At 35.6% G+C, this 22,575-nt stretch overlaps 1 protein-coding gene across 4 annotated transcripts in view; it reads right to left on the bottom strand.

Annotated features, from left to right (window-relative positions):
* The window catches only part of SPATA6 (spermatogenesis associated 6), a 151,880-nt gene that overhangs the window by 18,260 nt on the left and 111,045 nt on the right, over nucleotides 1-22,575 (bottom strand). For 2 of the 4 annotated variants that reach the window (XM_026498145.4, XM_026498146.4), the window contains exon 12: nucleotides 7,694-7,785. The exons of the other annotated variants lie outside the window; for them this stretch is intronic. In XM_026498145.4, the coding sequence (XP_026353930.1) occupies nucleotides 7,694-7,785 (92 nt within the window). The remainder of the gene's footprint in view (nucleotides 1-7,693; nucleotides 7,786-22,575) is intronic. 4 annotated transcript variants of the gene reach the window in all.

Below are 22,575 nucleotides of genomic sequence, written 5' to 3'. Positions count from 1 at the left end.
CAGACATGAAAGCATTAGCTCTTTAATGAACTGTGAACATAGTGAGTCAATTCTGATTTCTCATTACTGAGTATATTAATAAGTATATTTATAAGTTTAAAATGTGTAAGGGACACTAAAACATTTTATTATAGTAATGGGCTTTTAAAAATCATACGTCTCTATTTTACCATGAGTATCTACAGCCTTCATTCATTCAAAGCATTTAGTGAATTTCTACTAAACTCTACAAAATATTGCATCAGTGCTATATACCATAAAATGGTTACTTTCAAAGTGGGGATAATATTTTATTAGTGCAGTGCATTTTGTTTTAATTAACTTACTCTTGCTATTTAAGTGGGGAGCCCTGTATTTAATTATGATAATGCTATTAAGAAAAAAAAAAACAAAGAAGAACAGACCAGGATAATATCCAAGAACTGGACAGTTTCAAATCCTAAGTGTTGATAAGGCCTAGTGTATATGCCAAGAACAGAAAGGTCTTACGCAGTTTAGCATGAAGTAGGAGACAAAGGACATTACTAATTTTTTACTTCGAAAAGAATGAACTCACTTGAAACCCTGATGTATCCCGTATCAGCGTCAACTGAAGACTAAGCAGATACTATTCTATACATGGTCTTCAGACAAAATGTCTCTAAGGTGATGCTCGCTGGAAAGAAGGTCAGAAGGCAAGGTGGATATGCTACCCCCAAAATATTAATTCCAAGAAATAACTGAAAGGCCATACATGAGAATTATACAATTTGCCACTTGCCATTTATACTAAAAAAACCAGAGTTGAAAGTGACTTTAAAGATGACACATATTCTATATTTCAAAATTGTGATCCAAGAGTCAATATAATTAAAGATGTTTATATAATACAAGAGATAAATTCCTTTCCATAATACTCAACAAAGGTTCCTATCAAGCAAAATTTTGATTGACAAAACACAGAGAATACTTTTGAGGATGTGATGTATGCTTTAGAGGTGATGGATGGATGGATGATGGATGGATGGATGGATGGATGGATGGATGAAAAGTAGGAATGGAAGTACTCAAAAGTCTTGGAGTTCAGAATACATAATAGGGAGAGATTATATTATGGTTTAATAAAATCTGAAAAGTATTTTTTATTTTTAAAGATACCATATAAAGATAAAATGTCATTAAAGACATAAAAATTTACTGATAAATTACAGCAGTAATTCTCAAACTATACTACACATCAGAGTCATCTGGAAGGCTTACAACTACTCAGATTATTGATTCTCACCCTCCAGAGTTACCAAGGTAGAGTCCAAGAGTTTAGATCTCTGACAAATACCAGGGTGATGCTGATGTCACTGGTCTAAGAACTATACTTTAGAGGGCTCCTGGGTGACTCAGTCAGTTAAGCATCTGCCTTCGGCCCAGGTCATGACCCCAGGATCCTGGGATTGAGTCCTCCATCGGGCTCCCTGCTCAGTGGGGAGCCTGCTTGTCTCTCTGCCCTCCCCTGGCTTATGCTCTCTCTCTCTGACATAAATAAATAAAATCTTAAAAAAAAAAAAAGAACTATAGAAAGCACTGAGTTAGAGGCTTTGTTTTCTATAGGAACAAAAAAGCTTAGGGCAAAGATTGCATCTTGTCATTTATCTTCTTTTACTATTAGCAGAAACTATACAGTAAACTTTTAAAAAAAAGTATATTCAGAGAAATTTACTGAAGACTGGTTACTTATAGGTCAGTTTTTTTCTCTTCCATGACTAAGAATGTGTAGAAATGAGCCACTGCCAACGAATAAAGTCTAACAGTTTTCATTATTAGTAATTCCTTCCTTGATTCCTTATCTAGACATGTTACTAAATATCACAATCAAAATATGAGTTTACTTAAATGATAGAGTTTTAGCAATGTAACTCATCATTATTAATAAAGAACCCAATTTTAATATTGGAACTATTTTTCTAAACTGAGCTCCTATTACATGTCAAAGACCTTGATGAACAAAGACAAAGACAAGTAACATATCTGTGCCTTCAAGGAGCTCCCATTTAATAGAAGAAGACAAGATAGACACATAATGGAGTAGTTATTGTGAGAAAAATGTTGCTAATCGAAATGAAATTACTGAGAGGAAGTGGCAGGATAAAGGAGAAAATGCTAACGGTCTGTTGAGGTCATGAGAGGATCTCACAAGAGGGAAAAACCTGACCTTAATCCTATTGAATAAGTATGTATTCACTAGATTAACAAGAAGACTGAAGCTATTCCAGGCGTCATATTATAACAGAATCAAGGCATGAGACAGTTTGGAGCATCATGAAATACCAGGTATATCTGGAGAGATAAGAATAAAGTAAGATTTAACTGTTAGAAGTCAAACAGAATTTTATCTTGGAGTGAATAATGAGCCTACAATGGGAGGACACAGAAGGGATTTCTACTGAGTGGGAGATTGAATCGAGCTTACTCTAAAGTCTCCTTAGCCTCAAGCATTATTTTTAATAATATTTATATAGGGGACAAGTGGTCTTTATCCAAACACACAAAAAAATAGTATTTTAAAGTGATATTTTAAGTCCTCCCTCCAGTTTCATGAATGCAGGTTAAACTCAGTATCATTAACATGTCCATAAAGAAATCACATTTATTTTTATTATGCTTTTTTGACTTTCTTCCCGTACTTTGAATAAAGAGAACATAAAACTGATCTAATATAGAGCACAGCTGTGATACTTCAGGATATTTGCAAGTTTTGCCCTGGTTAAATAAAATAATAAACCTATTTTTTATTCCTAAAGGCAGTTATCACTAAAGCTTACACAACTACAGTTCAAGCGTAATATCATGAACTACTACTTACTACGGCTCTCGAATCTAACTTGGGATTGCGTAATAGTCCCTTCCATGTCATCATCCAATCAGCAGTCCACCTAACACTAGTTCAGACCATAACTGCCTACCTGTTTATGAGAATGTCATAAAATCACAATTCTTACTGAAAGTTATATTTAATATATTACTTTCTCATGATCTATTTTAAAAAATTAAATTAGTCTGCCAAGACTTGTTAGTCATAAAAGCATTCTGGTTGCTTAGTAGTATTTTTTAAGCAGGCAGAAAGTTGGAACATTGGACATGCCCTGGCATCAATACTAACTCTACTTACCAAGATCATATTTTTGTTTCAAAAAATGAATACAACACTTCCCTGTCCTAATCAACAGAGACTTTTCTAGACCTCTAAGTTACAATTTTTACAACGCTTTAAAAAAATCACATAAATATGCAGCACCCCCAATATTTCCAAATATCAATATACCTTCTAGACAAAATTTGTTTTAAAAAAATTAAATCTTGAGTATCTAATGAAAAAGCATTTTAAGATACTTAATAACACAAGATTCAATGAATTCAAATTAGAATCAAGTAATATTTTTCTCACTTAAAAATGAACGCTTATTCTTAGTTACTTAAGAGATTTTAAGTCTGTATATTATTTAGATTTTTTTCTTCCATTTGTTAATATTAAAGACAGCCTTTTGGCTGTTTATTACATCTTAGTAGATTCAACAGATTAATCAGACAGTGACCAATAGGGAAGAGAAGAAAACTACAGCTAAGCCTGTGTTATTCAAAAATATACATTCAGCTGCTGGGTACCACAAGGGCGGGGGGAAGACGGGTGAAACTGGTGATGGCGATGAAGGAGGGCACTTGCTGTGATGAGCACCGGGTGAAACACAGAATTACTGAATCACTGTATTGTACACCTGATACTAAGATAACACTCTATGTTAACTATACTGGAGTCTGTAAGAACAAAAAAATATATATAGTCAAAATTTAAATTACTCAATTCTGTTGCAAATAATTTCACAATTAAAACATTATATTGAGCATATTTCTACTGTTAGTAACCTGAAAAATATGTGTAAGTAAATAGAAAGCAGTTTACATCATTAGCTAGTTCCATAAAAGAGTATGGTTAAAAATTTCAGGCAATAGTCATAAAAGGTCAATTCACATTCTAATGATGAACTTAAAATTATTTGTATCCTAACTTCTCTCTTTTTATGACCAACTTCCATCTATATGAAGCATTACTCACGCCTGGTCTTTAATTAGAACTAACGTTCAAATAAGATGGTCATGTCAGAAGTACACAACGATATGGAGAAATTTAAACATCCTGAAAACTGAAGAAATCTGAACTATACAGAGAAGGTACTACAAAGCACTCCAGGTGGGGCACCTGGGTGGCTCAGTCAGTCGTTAAGCGTCTGCCTTCAACTCAGGTCCTGATCCCAGGGGTCTGGATCGAGCCCCGCATCAGGCTCCCTGCTCAATGGGAAGCTTGTTTTTCCCTCTCCCACTCCCCCTGCTTGTGTTCCCTCTCTCGCTGTCTCTCTCTCTGCCAAATAAATAAAATCTTTAAAAAATAAAATAAAATAAAAAAATAAACAGCACACCAGGACCCCGGGCACTGGCAAGGCTACCACTGCAAAGGTCTAAAATTTCCTAAAAGGTAGGCAACATGTAAGGGAGAGGGAGGTCAGCACGGTAGACGATTCTTCCCAAACTCCAGCTCCAGATCCCAAAGCACTTTAAGTAAAAGGTCACTTAAATAACTCCTTGATAAGACATTTCTACCAAATGACTTTTATACTCAAAGATGACAAAGACCCAGAACAGCTAGCGTGTGTAGACTGCCGCGCACAGTAACAGGCTCTCCAAGTTCCCATTCTGCTCTTCCTGCCGAAAGCACGGACCTCGCCACACTTGGATCATAAGATCATAAGATCAAGTATTGAGTCCTAGGCATAATTTTGAAGCAAAACATGAAAGAAATAATTTTATCTCTTTATTGATATTCTCTAGTTGATGAGTCACTGCCATTATACATGCCTGTACTTCTTTAAACAGGATTTCCTTAGTTCTTTGAATGTGGCTGCTAAATCCGGTATCTGAGCCTCCTCGAAGACCGTTTACAGTAATTCATCCTACAGTTGTATGGGTTAGACTTTCCTGTTGCTTGCATGTCTCATAATTTTTTGTTGAAAACAAAATTTTAGATAAAAGCTGCAATTACTCTGGATTTTGATCTTACCAGGGTTTTGTTTTTGATTATCTGTTTAGTGTCCTGCCTGGAATAATGCCTGAAGTCTGTTTCCCTTGTCCTGTATAGTTTCTGATGTCTCTTGTTCCTTTTCTTTTTTAAAAAAATTGTTGTTCTACTTTTAAGCCTGGACCCATAGGGGCTGCCCCTGGGTCAGCATAGGTTGGTGACCAGCAAATGAGTGGTCAGAAAGGCTTCTTCCATCTTTTGCCAGTGGGTCTATGTGTGACTTGGAATATACATTCAAAGTTGCTCCAGTTTACCAGCCTGCCCTGGATATTACTTTCTGCCTTCACAAGGCCTCACATTCAGCCATGGACTAGTGGCTCCCTAAGGGCCTTTCCAGTTTCTCCTGAACATATTTACAACCTTACACATACACATAATGTTCCAGACTACTAGGGGTAAGTACAACTTTATCAAGACCAATTTTGGCTACCTGGTCCCTGGATCTTTGTTATCTGTCCCAACAAGTAGTTAGACCAAGAGCCTTCTCTTATTGTTTGCCAGTGAGATCATTATTGTTTCTATTAATCTGCATACACACGCGATTTCCCAGGCTCTGCTCTATACAGCCAGTCTCTTCCGTCACAGTCACAGCATGACTGCCCCAAGGAGCCAGGGACTGGGAGTTCCGGGCAAAATGCCACTGATTCCTACTGCCCTTATTGAGGCTCAGTAGACTTTCTTGATAAATGCTTCTTAATTTGTTATATGCCTTTGGTCAATTTCTAGAGTCTTAAAATTGTTGTTTTTGACAATTCTGTCTAGTTGTTGCTTTGGGGAAGAGGCTTTGCTGAGCTCCTCACTCAGCCATTCCAGGGGTCCATGCGGACTTCCTCAGGACCTCTGTGTCAACGTGTGTCTGCAGAGGGGTGATGTTAAGCTAAGACCCCAAAGCTCCTCTTGATTTCTGCTGATGGAATCCTTAAGGCAAACAAATGGGTGATCACTTCAAGTGCTCGTTCTCTCATTTTTGAGATGGAAAGTAGAATAAGAGTGACTCCTTGGCCTAATATTTAATATGACTCACGGATAAAACTAAAATAATATCCAGAGCATTTCAGTAGCTTCTGGAGCTAATATCAAATATACTCATATAAAAGGTCTTGCCAAGTTCTGACCACTAGGTCCTATCGGTCTAAATGTATATATAAGAGAAGTGGGAAGGAATATAAAGAAATCTCAAAAAAAAGGTGTAAGTGGCACTTTTCTGATACTCTGCTTAACTCTTTCTTGAGGGGTACCAAAATAGTCTCAGGCAATCAAAAGCTTAGCTATTAACATTGCTTGGTGAACTGGAAAAAGAACCAATACTGAGGTTTACAGCAAACTTTAAATACACACCGGTGTTTTTCAAAACGCGGTTACACCAGCTGTATTAGAAGCATCCATGATGCTTCTCAAAATGCAGATTTCTAGGTCTCACCCCTCTAGGTAAAGATTTAGAATCTAAGGGGGCAGAAAGAATAATTCTATATTTTTAAGACGCAACCCAGGTAATTATTATGCATACAAAAGTATGAAAATCAGACACTTTCCTTTATCAACCCTATCCATTCTTACCCAAATTAGAATCAACTATATGGATGAAGAACCAATATTGAGATGTTAATTACTTAATGTTAATTAATCCATATTGTAGCAATCTGGAGAACAGAGCTTTAAGTAAATAATAATAATAAAAGGTAAAAAGTCTTCTTCCTCAAGGTGTGGCCTTTCCTGGAACTTCTTTTTCCTGTTTGGATTGCTTCTTCAAACTCACCTGTAACATGCTACTTCCCTTGATGGGAGGCCCAGGTTGCCTGTTGGTTGGGAAGCAGTAGCTTTGGGAAAGGAGTTCACATTCATACTCTTATGTGTAAGGGACAAAAGAAGTCCTCACATGTTCACAGAATATCTAACCTAACTTATCAGGGTAAAGATCAGAAAATTCAGTCCAAAACTCAAGTTAGCAATAAAACATATTCCATTATCTGAAGCTTTGTTCTTATACTTGTTTTTCAGGAAACCCAGGAAGGTGGAAGCCGTGTGGTAATCAGCGGCATAGCACCAAAGGATTCAGAGAACTGTCAGTTACATAGACTCACAATTTACATTACTTTTAATACTACATTCTATGGCAATTGACATAGAGCTTTTAAAAATCTTCATGACATTTGCTAGGATAATCTTGCAAAATTTTTTTTTATTACTAACATTTCTGAAATGTTAGGCTAGAGAACAGTTTTTCTTATCTTATTTAAAAAAAGCTTACTCATGGTCTAAAATTATGTAAACTGTTGTGTGAATGAGAATAAATATGCCTGAAAATAAGCCCTTGCTATGTGGGTTTGTAGGACAGCCAATTACCCTACAAATCTTAAGTAAAATGAAAAGTATCACCCTTAATTGGACTATATTTGTTTTCATTGGCAAGTTTCAGTAATGCAATCATTAAAGTATTTTAATAGGATTTTGTATAGGTAAAAATAAAACCTATTAATAAATAATTATCAATTTGAGTCTAAATTTCCCACAAATCCAGCAGATTAAAAAGCAGGTTATATTTATGCCAACCGTGAGAAAGATCTCAACACGCTGCATTAATCCAGCTCATACCTATACTCTGGGTCACTGTCATAGGCAGAGTCTCTGTATAAAAGACCTCTTTTCAGTTCCAGTTCATCTTCTTTCTCTGGGTCTCTCTCATCCTGAAAAATTTAAAGATTTCCATTAATTCATTTTATAATTAAAATGATGCCTCTGTTTCTTTGGGAAATGTGCTCCCTCTCCCCCGTTTTAAGAAATGAATTAAATGTTTGGATTTCTTAGGAAAGAAAAAAAGAGTAGGTGAGAAGTCATTATTCTGATCAATAAAATATAGTTTCGTTCTATTTTGCTAATAAGGCTTATCAAAGACTAGACACCTGGTAGATGTTTCCTGCATCAATAAATGAATAGGAATGGATACTGTGTCAAGATATGTAGTAAGATATATATTAATATCTTACACATTGCTATGTGAACTCCTAAAAAATTGTTCCTGTACTCTGAAGAGTAAGTCCCTGGGAAACTTATGCAGATGTAAGCATTCTAACATGTACCTATTATTCATAAGCCAAAATGCAACAATAAGCAAAACCTATTAATAAATAATTATTATAAGCAAAAATGAAAGGCAAGGTAGTTGGTATCAAAATCCATGGCTGCTCCTCCTATAGGCAGCCTGCTCTTAACTTCTAACAGACACATTAGAGGACAGAAGAAATAGAATTCTATTTTATTTATTTATTTTTTATTTTTTATTTATTTATTTTTATTTTTTTTAAAGATTTTATTATTTATTTATTTGACAGGATAGAGACAGCCAGCGAGAGAGGGAACACAAGCAGGGGGAGTGGGAGAGGAAGAAGCAGGCTCATAGCGGAGGAGCCTGATGTGGGGCTCGATCCCATAACGCCGGGATCACGCCCTGAGCCGAAGGCAGACGCCCAACGACTGCGCCACCCAGGCGCCCCTATTTTTTTTTTTTTAATGATTTTATTTATTTATTTGACAGAGATAGAGACAGCCAGCGAGAGAGCGAATACAAGCAGGGGGAGTGGGAGAGGAAGAAGCAGGCTCCTAGCAGAGGAGCCTGATGTGGGGCTCGATCCCATAACGCCGGGATCACGCCCTGAGCCAAAGGCAGATGCTTAACCGCTGTGCCACCCAGGTGCCCCAGAAGAAATAGAATTCTAAAGAGACAGATTGTAAACTATACCAGCCACTGCAACTATGTTCTTATGTATGGTAATTTGATATAATTTAGTATCAAATATCTTTCACGACTATTAGCCAATACCCTTGTTCCTTAGTCGGACAGGAAGAGACATAAAGACAACTGGATAACAAAAGAAGCCAGTAAGCACAGATTGCTATAACAATTAGTATTAACAAGGGAGCCATTTACTTTATGTGAGAAATCAGCTGAACAAAGATTATGAAGAAAAATGTTTTCAAAAAATTTGCTGATGGCATGAAATTGGAAAGAGAGCATTCAATTAAAAATGGCAATAAAATATACAGCAAGTTTAAAAATCACAGAAAATCTGAATATATATTTAGAATTGTTAATAGCTTCTAGGTGAACTGAACCCTTTATCATTATGAAATGACTCCATTTATTTCTATTAATGCTTTTTTCCCTTAACTTTTTTGATTTACTGTTACTATAACTACAATAGCTTTCTCTTAGTGTTTGGAAGGCATGTATTTGTCCTTCTATTTTCCATCTTTCTTTATTATTAGGTTTTAGATCTTCTTAAATATCATATAGCTGGATGTTGGTTATTTTTGTCCAGTCTGATGAGTCAGTGAAGTGGGCATTAACATTATAGAAAATGTAATTGTCTGTAGTAAGTGCAGAAGACACTACAAAATAAAGTGTAAGAAGTTTCTACAAATGTAATATGTTTTCAACCTTCAGAAAGAGATTATGCTACAAGAAGGACTGAAAGAGATGCAAATAACATTTAATTTTTAATTCCTTCCTTGGAGAAAGCTATTCATTTCTTTATATAATTATATAATAAGTGATATCACACATAAACATAAATCAATATTCCTTGTTTAATTTTGTCAATACAGTTGAAAAAATTAAGTTTTGACCAAGAGTAATAAAAAATGTTGACTAAATTTTAAAGTTTACATATGAAAAAATATATAAAAGTACCTTAAAAATCTGAACCATAACTATTCATTAAATAAAACCCTATTTTGAGTTGGGTACTTACTATCCTATGAGATAAAAAAAAAATGACTAAGATATGGTTCCCACATATCTGTGCAACAAAGTTGTGTATTCTATGAAGCTCTACAGGTAATAGAAAGGAGCAAGGGCAGAATTATTAGGAGACAGAGTAAAGGACAAAATAGGGAAGAACGTTCTAATTAATGGAGCATTCTAAAATCAGTATGACTGTCTCAAGAGGAAGTAAGATCACAATTACTCAATCTAATAATGCAGAGCATTGATACACGCCTAGACCAAGAAGTTCTTGGAAGGGAATTCTGCCCCAGGAAACAAAAAGGACCAGATGATCATCATGGTTATTCGCTTCAAATTTTAAGACTATATTTTGTGACATTTTATATATAGTCAATACAGATACATAGCTCTTGTAAGAGTCCTGGTATAGTCTTTCTTTTAAAGGTCAAATTATATAAAAGCGAAGAGGCAAAAAATAATCACACTTTATTATAAGCTATTAACTATCAGTACATCAAGCATTTGAAGAGATGTATCATTCTCCTTAGTGCCAGGAAAAATATTCCTGGGCCAAGGAGAAAATCACCCCCTCTTACTCCTTATCAATATTCCCATCTGCCAACATGTTAATACAGAAAAAAATGGATGGCACCAATATTTGCTGAGTTCCTATAAGGTATCTAGGACTGTGTTAGGTCCTCTTTACATGGGTATCATTTAAGTCTTTAATAGCCTTATGAAAAAGGAGGTACTGAAATCCAAAATATTAAATAACTTGGCCAAAGTCATACATTATTAAGCGGCAGAGCTGGAATTTAAATCCAGATCTAACTTGATTTACATTATACTGCCTCCCAGAATGCAAATGAAATCAAAAGCTCCAACCGAAGCCATTAGATTACTCTCCTATATGAAAATTAGGCTCAAACTTTCAGCTTTATCTATTTTTCAGCTAATATCTCCTTGTTTTTTTATGAGGGTGTTCTGAAATAATATAGTTCAGAAGAAACTTTCTCAGGTTTCCATAAAGAAACATTTTTCTTTCAGCAAAAGTCACTAATAAAATAAACATTAAAAGAAGCTGTGGGCTCTCCTTCTCTGAAGCTGGCACTAAGTTAAATGTTCTCTTAAGATTCCTCTCATCAGTGATCACTACACCTTATGCATGTGATTGACGTCTTACTTAGACTACCCCTGGGACAAAGAAATAAAAGGTATCTACTCATGCTTGCAAACTGAAAAATTTAGAGACAAAAGTGGTTAGTCTAAAACATAACCAGAACTAAAAGGCAGCAATCTCACTAATTACAGTGTTTAATAAAACATACACCTGTCATTCTCAAACACATGAAATTCCCATACGCCATTAAAATACCTGTAAGGTGTATTTTATTGCCTTCAAATTCAATACATTATTTATAGTGAACTGTGTACAAGGACGAGAATTCAAATAGAATTTGATCATTAGTTTTAATATGCATTATCACCCCGGACAAATCGGTTAGCCTTAATGGCTTTAATTTCCTAATTCATAACATAGAGAAAATTTAGGTAGAGTTGCTCAAAGATAAAAGGATAAGAAGTTGAAGGGCTAACTTTGAATTGAGGTTTTTCTAATAATTTTCTTTAATATTTCATTAATTAATTAATTAATTTATTTATTTGAGAGAGAGAGAGAGTGAGCAGGAGGGAGAGGGAGAATCTGAAGCAGACTCTGCACTGCTCCACATGGGGCTCAATCTCACAACTGCAAGATCATGACCTGAGGTGAAATCAAGATATTTTACTATTGAAATCAAGATACACTTAACCACCTGAGCCACCCAGGCACTCCAAGGTTTTTCTAATTCTATACCCTGGTTTATATTGTAAGTGTAATAGAGAATAATAAAGTCTGAAGGGAAGACCACTTAAAGAACCCTTAAGTGGTAACTTTGACAAATTGCTAGAGGCAGTGTGTGAAAAAGTATGTGTGATGGTTAATTACATATGTCAACTTGGTTCAGCCATGGTGCCTAGATATTTGGTTGGACATTTCCATGAGGCTTTTATGGATGAGATTAACATTTACATGAATGGACTCTGAGTAAAAGAGACTGACTTTCATAATGTGGGTGGGCGTCATCCAGTCAGTTGAAGGCCTTAAGGGACCAAAGGTCGACCTCCCCCAAGGAAGACGGAATTCTGCCAGTTGACTGCTTTTGGATTTGAACTACAACTCTTCCCTGAATACCCAGCCTATCTCATCAGATTTTGGACTCACCAAGCTTCCACAAATGCATGACCAACTCTTTAAAATCCTTCTCTCTCCATATATGCATATATGTACGCACACACACACACACATACACGCACACACACACGTTCTTTTGCTTCTGTTTCCTTGGAGAATCTTGACTCACACTCTGTGAGAATGAGAAACTCCTACAAGGTATTAGTTGGAGACTTCAGTACTTCACTTCCAATAATGGATAGAACAATGAAGACAGAAGATCAACAAGGAAATGGGAGACTTGAACAACACTATAAATCAACTAGACCTAACATCTATTATAGAACACCCTCTAGACAATAGCAGAATACATTCTTCTTAAATATATACATGACAAATTCTTCAGCGGAGACCATACATTAAACCTTAAAATGAGTTCTGGTAAATTTAAAAGAACTGAAATCATACAAAGTGTGTTATCTGGCTGCAGTGAAATAAAATTAGCAAATTAAATTTTTATTGAAAATCCTCCTACAAAGATGGGCTTATTTAAAACATTCAAGAAATAAATAATCTTACACAAACCCTTCCAGAGAAAATGGGAATATTTTCCAAATCAGTTTTTTAAATTTAAATTCAAGTAGCCAACAAATAGTACATCATTATTTTCAGATGTAGAGTTCAATAATTCATAGTTTCGTACAACACCCAGTACTCAAATCACTTTTTTAAAGACTTATTTATTTGAGAGAGAGAGTGTGAGCAAGCAAGTGGGGGAGGGGAAGCAGGAGAGAATCTTTAAGCAGACTCCCCACCAAGCGGGGAGCCAGACGTGGGGCTCCATCTCCTGACCCATGAGAGCATGACCTGAGCAGAAACCAAGAGTGGGATGGTTGACTAACTGAGCCACCCAGGCACCCTTCCCAAATCATTTTTATGAGGCCAGCCAAAACTTAAGGAAGACATTACAAGAAAGGAAACTTACAGGCCAATCACTATCATTAAGTTAAATGTAAAAATCCGAGGTAAAATACTAGCAAATCAAAACCAGTAGTATATATATTTATATAAATTATGACCAAGAGTTTTGTCCCAAGTATGCAAGCATGGGTTAACATTTGAATAATCAAGTAAGCAATTTACCACATTAAAATAAAGAGAAAAACCATATAATCATCCCAATGTCATAAAATTCATATATTTACAATGAAAATTAAAAAAAAAACCTCATAGAAAAAAGAATAGAAGGAACTTCTCTAACCTGGCAAAGAATACCTACACCATGCATCATACTTAATGTTGAATTATAAAAAGCTTCCCTCTTTGGATGGCAAACAAGACAGGATGCCCTCTATCACCACATCTATTTGATACTGCTTTGGAAACCCTACATAGTGCAATCAGGCAGGAAAAAGAAATAAAAGGCATAAAGATGAATGAGGGAGAAATAAAACTGTCATTCTTTACAGATTATATTATACATATAAACACGAAAGAACTACCGTATATTAACATTAATATGTGAACGCGAAGTCACTGGATACGAGGTCATTATACAAACATCCATTACAGCCATTATATCAAAACCAAATAGAAGGTACAATTTTAAAATATACAATTTATAATAGCATTAAGACATCCAGCATCTAGGAATAAATCTACTGAAAGAAATGCAACTATGATAACTGTGACATAACTGGGGAAAATTAAATACCTAAATTAATTTTAAAAGATACCATTTTCATGGATTGGAAGACTCAATATTGGTAAGATTCAGTGTAATCACAGTCAAAATCATACCATGTTTTTTAAAACAGACATTTTGGAATGCAGGTGGAAATTCAAAGGACAAAGAATAGCCATAGCAATCTGCATGTAAGAACACAGCTGAAGAACCTCTGCCATTAGATATTAAGAATTAATATAAACCTATAGCAATTGAGAAAGTATGATGTTAGTACAAAATGAGGAAAGCCAGTGAAACAGAAGGAAATCCAGAAAGAGACTCACATATATACAGTCCCAATGGAATAGGACAGAATCCAGGACCATCTCCATGTAAACAGAGTAAGGAAAAGAATGGCCATTTGAAAAAAGATGATGGATCATAAACATAGGGGAAAAAATGAACCTTCATCCAAGTCTCATACATACAAATCAAATCCACATGCACTGTAGATCTAATGTGAAAGGCAACATGATAAAAGATTTTTTAAATGTGGGAATATCTTCAGAATCATGGGTAGCTAAAGTTTTCCTATATGGATGTAAAGAAAGCACTAACCAAAACACTAACCAAAAGAAGAGAAAAATTGGGCCACATTAAATTAAGAACTTCTATTCACAAAAGGACTCTTATTAAGAAAACAAACATGCATGTCACAGATTGGAATATATTCATAATACAAAACATACCCATCAGAAAATGTCCAGAAATTAAAATAGAAGACCTTAAGACGCATATGGTACCCAGAGAACAAGTCTAACATGTGCTTTTTGAGAAGTACTACAAAGGCCAAACTGGATAAAAATAAGAGAAAATCACAGCTAAGTGTATAATATTAAAGTGTTGAAAAGAAATAACAATGAAAAAATCTTAAAAATTGCCAGAGAAGGGAATTCTAGGAAGATGTTGGCAACAGTGTGTGTAAGCAGAATAAGGGTGCCCAAAGATGCCCATGCCTTAATTCTCAGAACCAATGAATATGCTACCTTACATAGCAGTAGGGAATTTTGCAGATTTGATCTTGAGAAGGGAGGATTACCTTGGATTATCTGTCTAGGCCCAAACTAGTCAAATGAGTTCTTCTTCAAAGCAGAAAAACCTTTCCTGGATGTGGTCAGACAGAGGGAGATGTGATTAAGAATTAGGGTCAAGGAGCACCTGGGTGGTTCAGCTGACTGACTATTGAACTCTTGGTCTGGGCTCAGGTCATGATCTCATGGATCATGATATCAAGCCCCATATAGGGCTCCTTGCTCAGTGGGGAGTCTGCTTGAAGATTCTTTCCCTCTGTCCCTGCCCCCACACGTGTTTGCTCGCTCTTTCTCTCTCTCTCGAAAATAAATGAATCCTTTTTTTTTTTTTAAAAAGAATAAGGGTCAAGGAGATGCGACGTTGCTGGCTTTGCAAATGGAAGAAAGTGGCCACATGCCAAGGAATGTGGGTGGTCACCAGGAGCTGGAAAAGGTAAGGGAATTGATCCTTCCCTGGAAACTCTATAAAGAAAACAGCTCTGTTGACATCTTGATTTTAGCCCAATGAGATCCCTGCACCTCTATTTTTCCTCACAGTATTTGCATATCCTGAGCACAGGCCAGATGCTAAGAACCAGAGCTTATATTAGAACAAGGGTCACTGCTGTGACACAGAAAAACTGATAAAGTTTTTGATGGTTGTAAAGTAACCGGAGTATTATGAGGCCTTAGATGTACAACCAGTTTCTCAGTCATGACGTTTATTGATTTATGAAGCTGCATAGGACTAGAGGGTATAGAGTTAACCCAAAAGTATCTGAATGTTCCTACAGTTTCATGGTACTTAAGAGATAAAGATCTACTAGAGTGAGAGGCCCTCAAAACACAAGAGGCAAAAACCGTGGAGATACTATTGACACTCAAGGACCTGTAGCTGTTTTTAAAACGGAAAGACTTGACAATCTGGGACTAGCTAGGCTAAAAAATCTGGTCTTGGCTCAGGCAAAGGCTATTTCTGGGGATGGAGTACCCAGCAGAATTTTTTGTGAATCACACCACACTTGAGAAGTAAAACTGAGAACTGGAAGAGCCTCAAACACATAAAAATGTCTTGTCACAATATTTGCCAAATTCTGAAGCTATGCCAGGTTGGGGGGCAACAAACTAATCCAAAAGTGACTGAAAAGCAAAAGATCCACGCCATATAATTAGATGGTAATTAAAAGACAAACATCTGCCATGAAAAAAGACTTTGGTAACAGAGCAGGTGAAAGCTGAAAGCCTTGAAATGTAGTGAATTGATACTTGACCGGTTGCAACCACATTTACCCTGAGGGCACGTGACTTCTGGGAGCAGCTAGAACCGGCTATCAAGCTGGTGCTGGCAGACAGAGAAACCAGCAGACATCTTGGTGATTATGCAGAGCTGATGTCATTAAAGCAGAAATGAGAGGGGACTCAAATACATGAATATTTTCTGAAGGTTCCTGGTATGGAAATGTAAGGAACTAAACCTAAACTTTCTGAGAAATAGGAGAGAAATTGCTTCAGTTTTTTGGTACTGAGAAGACAAAGACCCAAAAAACTCGGACTGTGAAAGCACTGGAGGATAATTACCAAAAAAGAGAGCCAAAGTGAGATTTAATGAAAGTTTGATTAAGGATAAACTGAGAGTTACCAAAACATCAATATAGCCTCAAACTAGTTTTGTCTCTTTGGAATCAAGGTTAGCCCCCTGAAGCTACCTGCCTAGTAGAGGAAAGAGAGTATCCTCTCATCATCTGGAAAGATCTAAAGTTCTTTCAGAAATAATGTCTAGAATTTAATTATGAAATAAGCAGTACAGTGAGGACAGTACAACTAGTGTGCAAGAGTGAAAAAAAACAAAGGAAGCAGATCACAATGTAACCTAGGCATCAGAACTAGAAGATAAGCACTTTTAACTATGATCACTGTGCTCAAGAAAATAGATGACAAGTTAGACAAAATACACATAAAGGTTACGGTTTTCCAGAAATACTGGCATTTATAAGAATTAGTCAAGGAGACATTTTATATCTAAACATTAAATGGGAGAAAGAAAGAACTTAATAGATGGGTTTAACAGTATACTGGAAACAGTAGAAGATAAGATCAGTGAAGTAGAATACAGGGTCATGGGAAATACTAAGAAAAGAGACAACAGAATGATAAATGGAGAAAGAAGTGCAAGAAACTGTGGGAGATAATCAAAAGGTCTAATAGATGTAATTGGACACCCAAGAAGTAAGGAATAAAGGTATAGTCATATAGCATATTTGAAGAAATAAAGGGCTAGAATCCCCCAAATTAGTTTAATTAATGAATTCACAGATTCAAGAAACTCTGGGCAGGGTTCATACATAAAACCAAATCTTTCAAAACGAAGGGCAAGAGAAAATACTAAAAGAAGCCAGAGATAAAAGACATTGCAAGAAGAAGGTATTAAGACTGACAACAGGCTTATCAAGGAAATAATGGAAGTCATAAGATAACAAAATGATATTTTTAAAGTACAGGAAGAAAAACATCTGCCAACATATACATCTATATCCAGTGAGGAAAATCCTTCACAGATTTAGTGGATACATAAATAAACACATAAGTAATAAAAATAAGTAAATAAAAATGAGAAAATTTTCCAATAGCAGGCCTACACAAAAAAACAAAAAAACAAAAAACACTAAAGGGAATTCTTCAGGCAAATGGGAAATGATCCAAAATGAAAAGAGAATTCAAAACTAAAAATCACCAAAAAAAGATGAATATGGAGGCAAATATAAATATTACCATACAAAATATATAGGCAAATATAAAAAAATATTATTAAAAAATAGTATCAATGCATTGTGGAATCCAAAATACATACTGAATTAAAATGTATGACAATAACTTTAAAGAAGAAAGGAGTTTAAATGTAGTGTTAGTGTTCTAAAATTCTAGTATTATCAAAACTGGTAAAGAAAAAAATTGTATTAGATTGCAATAGAGGATACATGTATTTTAAAGCATAAAAATAAAAATTTTAAAAATTACCTAGAATAGCAGTATAAGAAAATCCATGGGAAACATCTGCAAGAAAATTAAGTGACAAGATACAAGATATTCCCATGAACCCCAAAATATCAGGAGACATTCATAATCCCCCAGTAGGTAAATGAGATGGTAACACCATCCGTGGAGGATGAATCAGAGGAAAACACTGACGCATCTGATAAACCAAATAACTTAAAAGTAACAAAAGAGAGTATTCACTCAAAAGCTTGGTGGGCCAATTCAGAAACTGAAACTGGAAGAGGTTTTCCCACCCGTAGTGATGAATACAAAGGATTTACAATAAATTCTGAAGGAGCTGGAGCAGTCTGGGACCCATTACTCTCAGAACTAACATGCCAAAGTCATCTTCCAGGATAAAACTTTACACTGAGTATAAACATCTGGAAAAGGAATACAAATTGAACAGGGAAGTAAAAACAAAGGAAAGAATAATTCTATATAACAAATGCGTAGAAAAGGAAAGTGAGGAAATGTCAGAAACTAAGCTGCCATATTTAGAACAAATGATGAAGACAGAAAAAAAGAGCTCTCAAACTACACATTTAGAAAAATTAATCTAAATCCTATGTCCCTTTCTAAAAGTTCAGGAAAATATAATTTTATAAAATAATCACCATAAATTGGTTAAATTTCATAAAAAAGTTTTAAGGTGGGGGGGAGACCAAATAAGGAACCCTCAATGAAAGCATGCCAGAGAAGTCATGCTCACAAAACAGATGGAAAATATATTGCCTATGTTCTCATGACCTGACAATTTGTCTTCCCAAGAGTAAATGATATTATGAGAGAACAAGAAAGAAACTTTAAGGTCTTTTTGATCTAGCCTCAGAAGTCATACACTGTTATTTCTGCAGTAGTCTATTGTTTGCACAGATCAACCCTATTCTTATGTGGTGGAAAGAAACTACACAGGGGTGAGAATACTAGTAGGCAAAAAAAATCACTGGTAGCCATCTTTTACTGCAATAGTAAAAGAACACATTTAAAAGAATTTAAAACAACAATTATAAGGATACTAACTGGGCTTGAAAAAAGCATAGATGACACTAGAGAATCCCTTACTATAGAGATAAAAGAACTAAAATCTAGTCAGGCCGAAATTAAAAATGCTATAACTGAGATACAAACCCAAATGGATGCCATAAAAATGAGGATGGACAAAGACAAATCAGTGATACAGAAGATAAATTATGGAAAATAAGCTAAAAAGAAGAGGAAAACAAAGGTAATGGATCATAAAGGTAGACTTAGGGAACTCAGCGGCTTATTAAAATGGAAAAACATTCATATCATAGGAGTCCCAGAAGATGAAAATAGAGGAAAAGGGGCAGAAGGTTTATTTGAGCAAATTATTGCTGAAAATTCCCTAATCTGGGGAAGGATACAGGCATCAAAATCCAAGAAGCACAGAGAACCCCCATTAAATTCAACAAAAGCTGACCATTGCCAAGGCATATCATAGTCAAATTCACAAAATACACAGGCAACTAAAGAATCCTGAAAGCAGCAAGGGTAAAAAAGTCCTTAACCTACAAGGGAAGACATATTAGGTTTGCAGCAGATCCATCCACAGCAACTTGGCAGGCCAGAAGAGAGTGGCACAATATTTTCAATGTGCTGAATGGGAAAAATATGCAGCCAAGAATACTTTATCCAGCAAGGCTGTCATTCAGAATAGGAGCTAAACCAGCCCTGTAGAAATATTACAGGGGACTCCTTGAGTGGGGAAAAAAGACCAAAAGCAACAAAGACTAGAAAAGACCAGAGAACATCACCAGAAACACCTTCTCTATAGGTAATCTATATGCTGTCTATAAGAGACTCATTTTAGACCTCAAGACACCGCAGATTGAAAGTGAGGAGAAGGAGAACCATCTATCATGCTAATAGACATCAAAAGAAAGCTGGAGCAGCCATACTTATATCAGACAAACTAGATTTTAAAACAGAGTGTAACAAGAGATAAAGAAGGTCATTATATCATAATTAAGGGGTCTATTCATCAAGAAGATCTAAAAATTGTAAATATTTATGCTCCCAACTTGGGAGCACCCAAATATATAAATCAATTAATAATAAACATAAAGAAACTGATAATAATACAATAATAGTAGGGGACTTTAACAGCCCACTTACAGCAATGGACAGATCATCCAAGCAGAAAATCAACAGGAAACAATGGCCTTGAATGGCACACTGGACCAGATGGACTTAACAGATATATTCAGAGCATTTTACCCTAAAGCAGCAGAGTACACATTCTTTTCAGGTGCACATGGAACATTCTCCAAAATAGATCACATACAGGGTCAAAAATCAGCCCTCAACAAGTACAAAAAGATCAAGATCATACCATGGATATTTTCAGACCACAATACTATGAAACTTGAAGTCAACCACAAGAAAAAATTTGGAAGGACCACAAGTACATGGAGGTTAAAGAACAGCCTACTTAAGAATGAATGGGTTAACCAGGAAGTTAAAGAAGAAATAAAAAAAAAATACATGGAAGCAAATAAAAACATGACAGTCTAAGACCTTTGGGATGCAGCAAAGGTGGTCCTAAGAGAGAAGTATATTGCAATACAGGCTTATCTCAGGAAGCAAGAAAAGTCTCAAATATATAACCTAACCTTATACCTAATGGAGCTAGAAAAGGAACAGCAAATAAAGCCTAAAGCCAGCAGAAGAGTGAAATAATAAAGATTAGACCAGAAATAAATGATATAGAAACAAACAAAAACCCAGTAGATCAATGAGGGGCGCCTGGGTGGCGCAGTCATTAAGCATCCGCCTTCGGCTCAGGGCGTGATCCCGGTGTTCTGGGATCAAGCCCCACATCAGGCTCCTCCGCTGGGAGCCTGCTTCTTCCTCTCCCACTCCCCCTGCTTGTGTTCCCTCTCTCGCTGGCTGTCTCTCTCTGCCAAATAAATAAAATCTTTAAAAAAAAAAAAAAGAAGAGGTCAATGAAACTAAGAGCTGGTTCTTCAAAAGAATTAATAAAATTGATAAGCCCCTAGCCAGACTTAGCAAAAGAGAAAGGACCCAAATAGATAAAATCACAAATGAAAAAGGAGAGATCACAGCCAACACCACAGAAAATTATGAGACTACTTTGAAAAATTACATGCTAACAAACTGGGCAATCTGGAAGAAACAGATAAATTCCTAGAAACTTACAAACTACCAAAAGTGAAACAGGAAGAAATAGAAAATTTGAACAGACCCATAACCAGCAAAGAAATTGAATCAATAATCAAAAATCTCCCAACAAACAAAAGTCCTGGGCCAGATGGCTTCCCAGAGGAACTCTGAAACATTTAAAGAAGAGTTAATACCTATTCTTCTCCAACTGTTCGAAAAAATAGAAATGGTAGGAAAACTTCCAAACTCATTCTATGAGACCAGCATCACCTGGATTCCAAAACCAGACAAAGACCCCACTAAAAAGGAGGATCACAGGCCAACATCCCTGATGCAGACAGATGCAAAAATTCTCAATAAAATACTAGCAAATCAAATTCAACAGTACATTAAAAGAATTATTCACCACAATCAAGTGAGATTTATTCCTGGGCTGCAGGATTGGTTCAATATTCACAAGTCAATCAATGTGATACACCACATTAATAAAAGAACCATATGATCTTGTCAATAGATGCAGAAAAAGCATTTGACAAAATACAGCATCCATTCCTGATAAAAACCTTCAACCCAGTAGGTATAGAAGAAACATACCTCAACATCATAAAAGCCATATACGAAAGACCCACAGCTAATATCATTCACCATGGGGAAAAACTGAGAGCTTTTCCTCTATGGTCAGGAACAAGACAAGGATGTCCACTCTCACCATAGCTATTTAACATAGTCCAGGAAGTCTTAGTATCAGCAATCAGAAAGAAAAGAAATAAAAGGCATCCAAATCAGCAAGGAAGAAGTCGAACTTTCACTACTGGCAGACAACATGATACTCTATGCATGGTGACTAACATAATATAATAAAAAAATATTATTAAAAAAAAGGAGGGCACATATTGCATGGTGCACTGGGTATTATATGCAAATAATGAATCATGGAACATTACATCAAAAACTAGAGATATACTGTATGGTGACTAACATAACATAATAAAAATTATTTTAAAAAAATCTTAAAAAAAAACTCCACCAAAAAATTGCTAGAACTAATACATGAATTCAGCAAAATTGCAGGACATAAAATCAATGTGCAGAAATCTGTTGCACTTCTATACACCAATAATGAAGCAGTAGAAAAAAAAATCAAGAATCTATTCCATTTGCAATTGCACCAAAAACAGTAAGATTCCTAGGAATAAACCTAATTAAAGAGGTAAAAATACGTACTCTGAAAACCACAGAACATTTATGAAAGAAATTGAAAAGGACACAAAGAAATGGCAAAACATTTCATGCTCATGGACTCAAAGAACAAACATTGTTAAAATGTTGGTACTAACCAAAGCAATCTACACATTTAATGCAATCCCTATCAAAATACCAGCATTTTCCACAGAGCTAGAACAAACAATCCTAAAATTTGTACAGAACCACAAAAGACCCCAAATAGCCAAAGCAATCCTGAAAAAGAAAAACGAAACTGGAGGCATTACGATTCTGGCACAAAAACAGACATATTGTTCAGTGGAACAGAACAGAAAACCCAGAATTGGACCTGGACTATATGGTCAACTAATCTTCAACAAAGCAGGAAAGATATCCAATGGAAAAAAGACAGTCTCTTCA

This window comes from Ursus arctos, unplaced genomic scaffold (assembly GCF_023065955.2).
Source record: "Ursus arctos isolate Adak ecotype North America unplaced genomic scaffold, UrsArc2.0 scaffold_12, whole genome shotgun sequence".
NCBI lineage: Eukaryota > Metazoa > Chordata > Mammalia > Carnivora > Ursidae > Ursus > Ursus arctos.
This window is presented reverse-complemented; position numbering and strand designations above follow the sequence as displayed.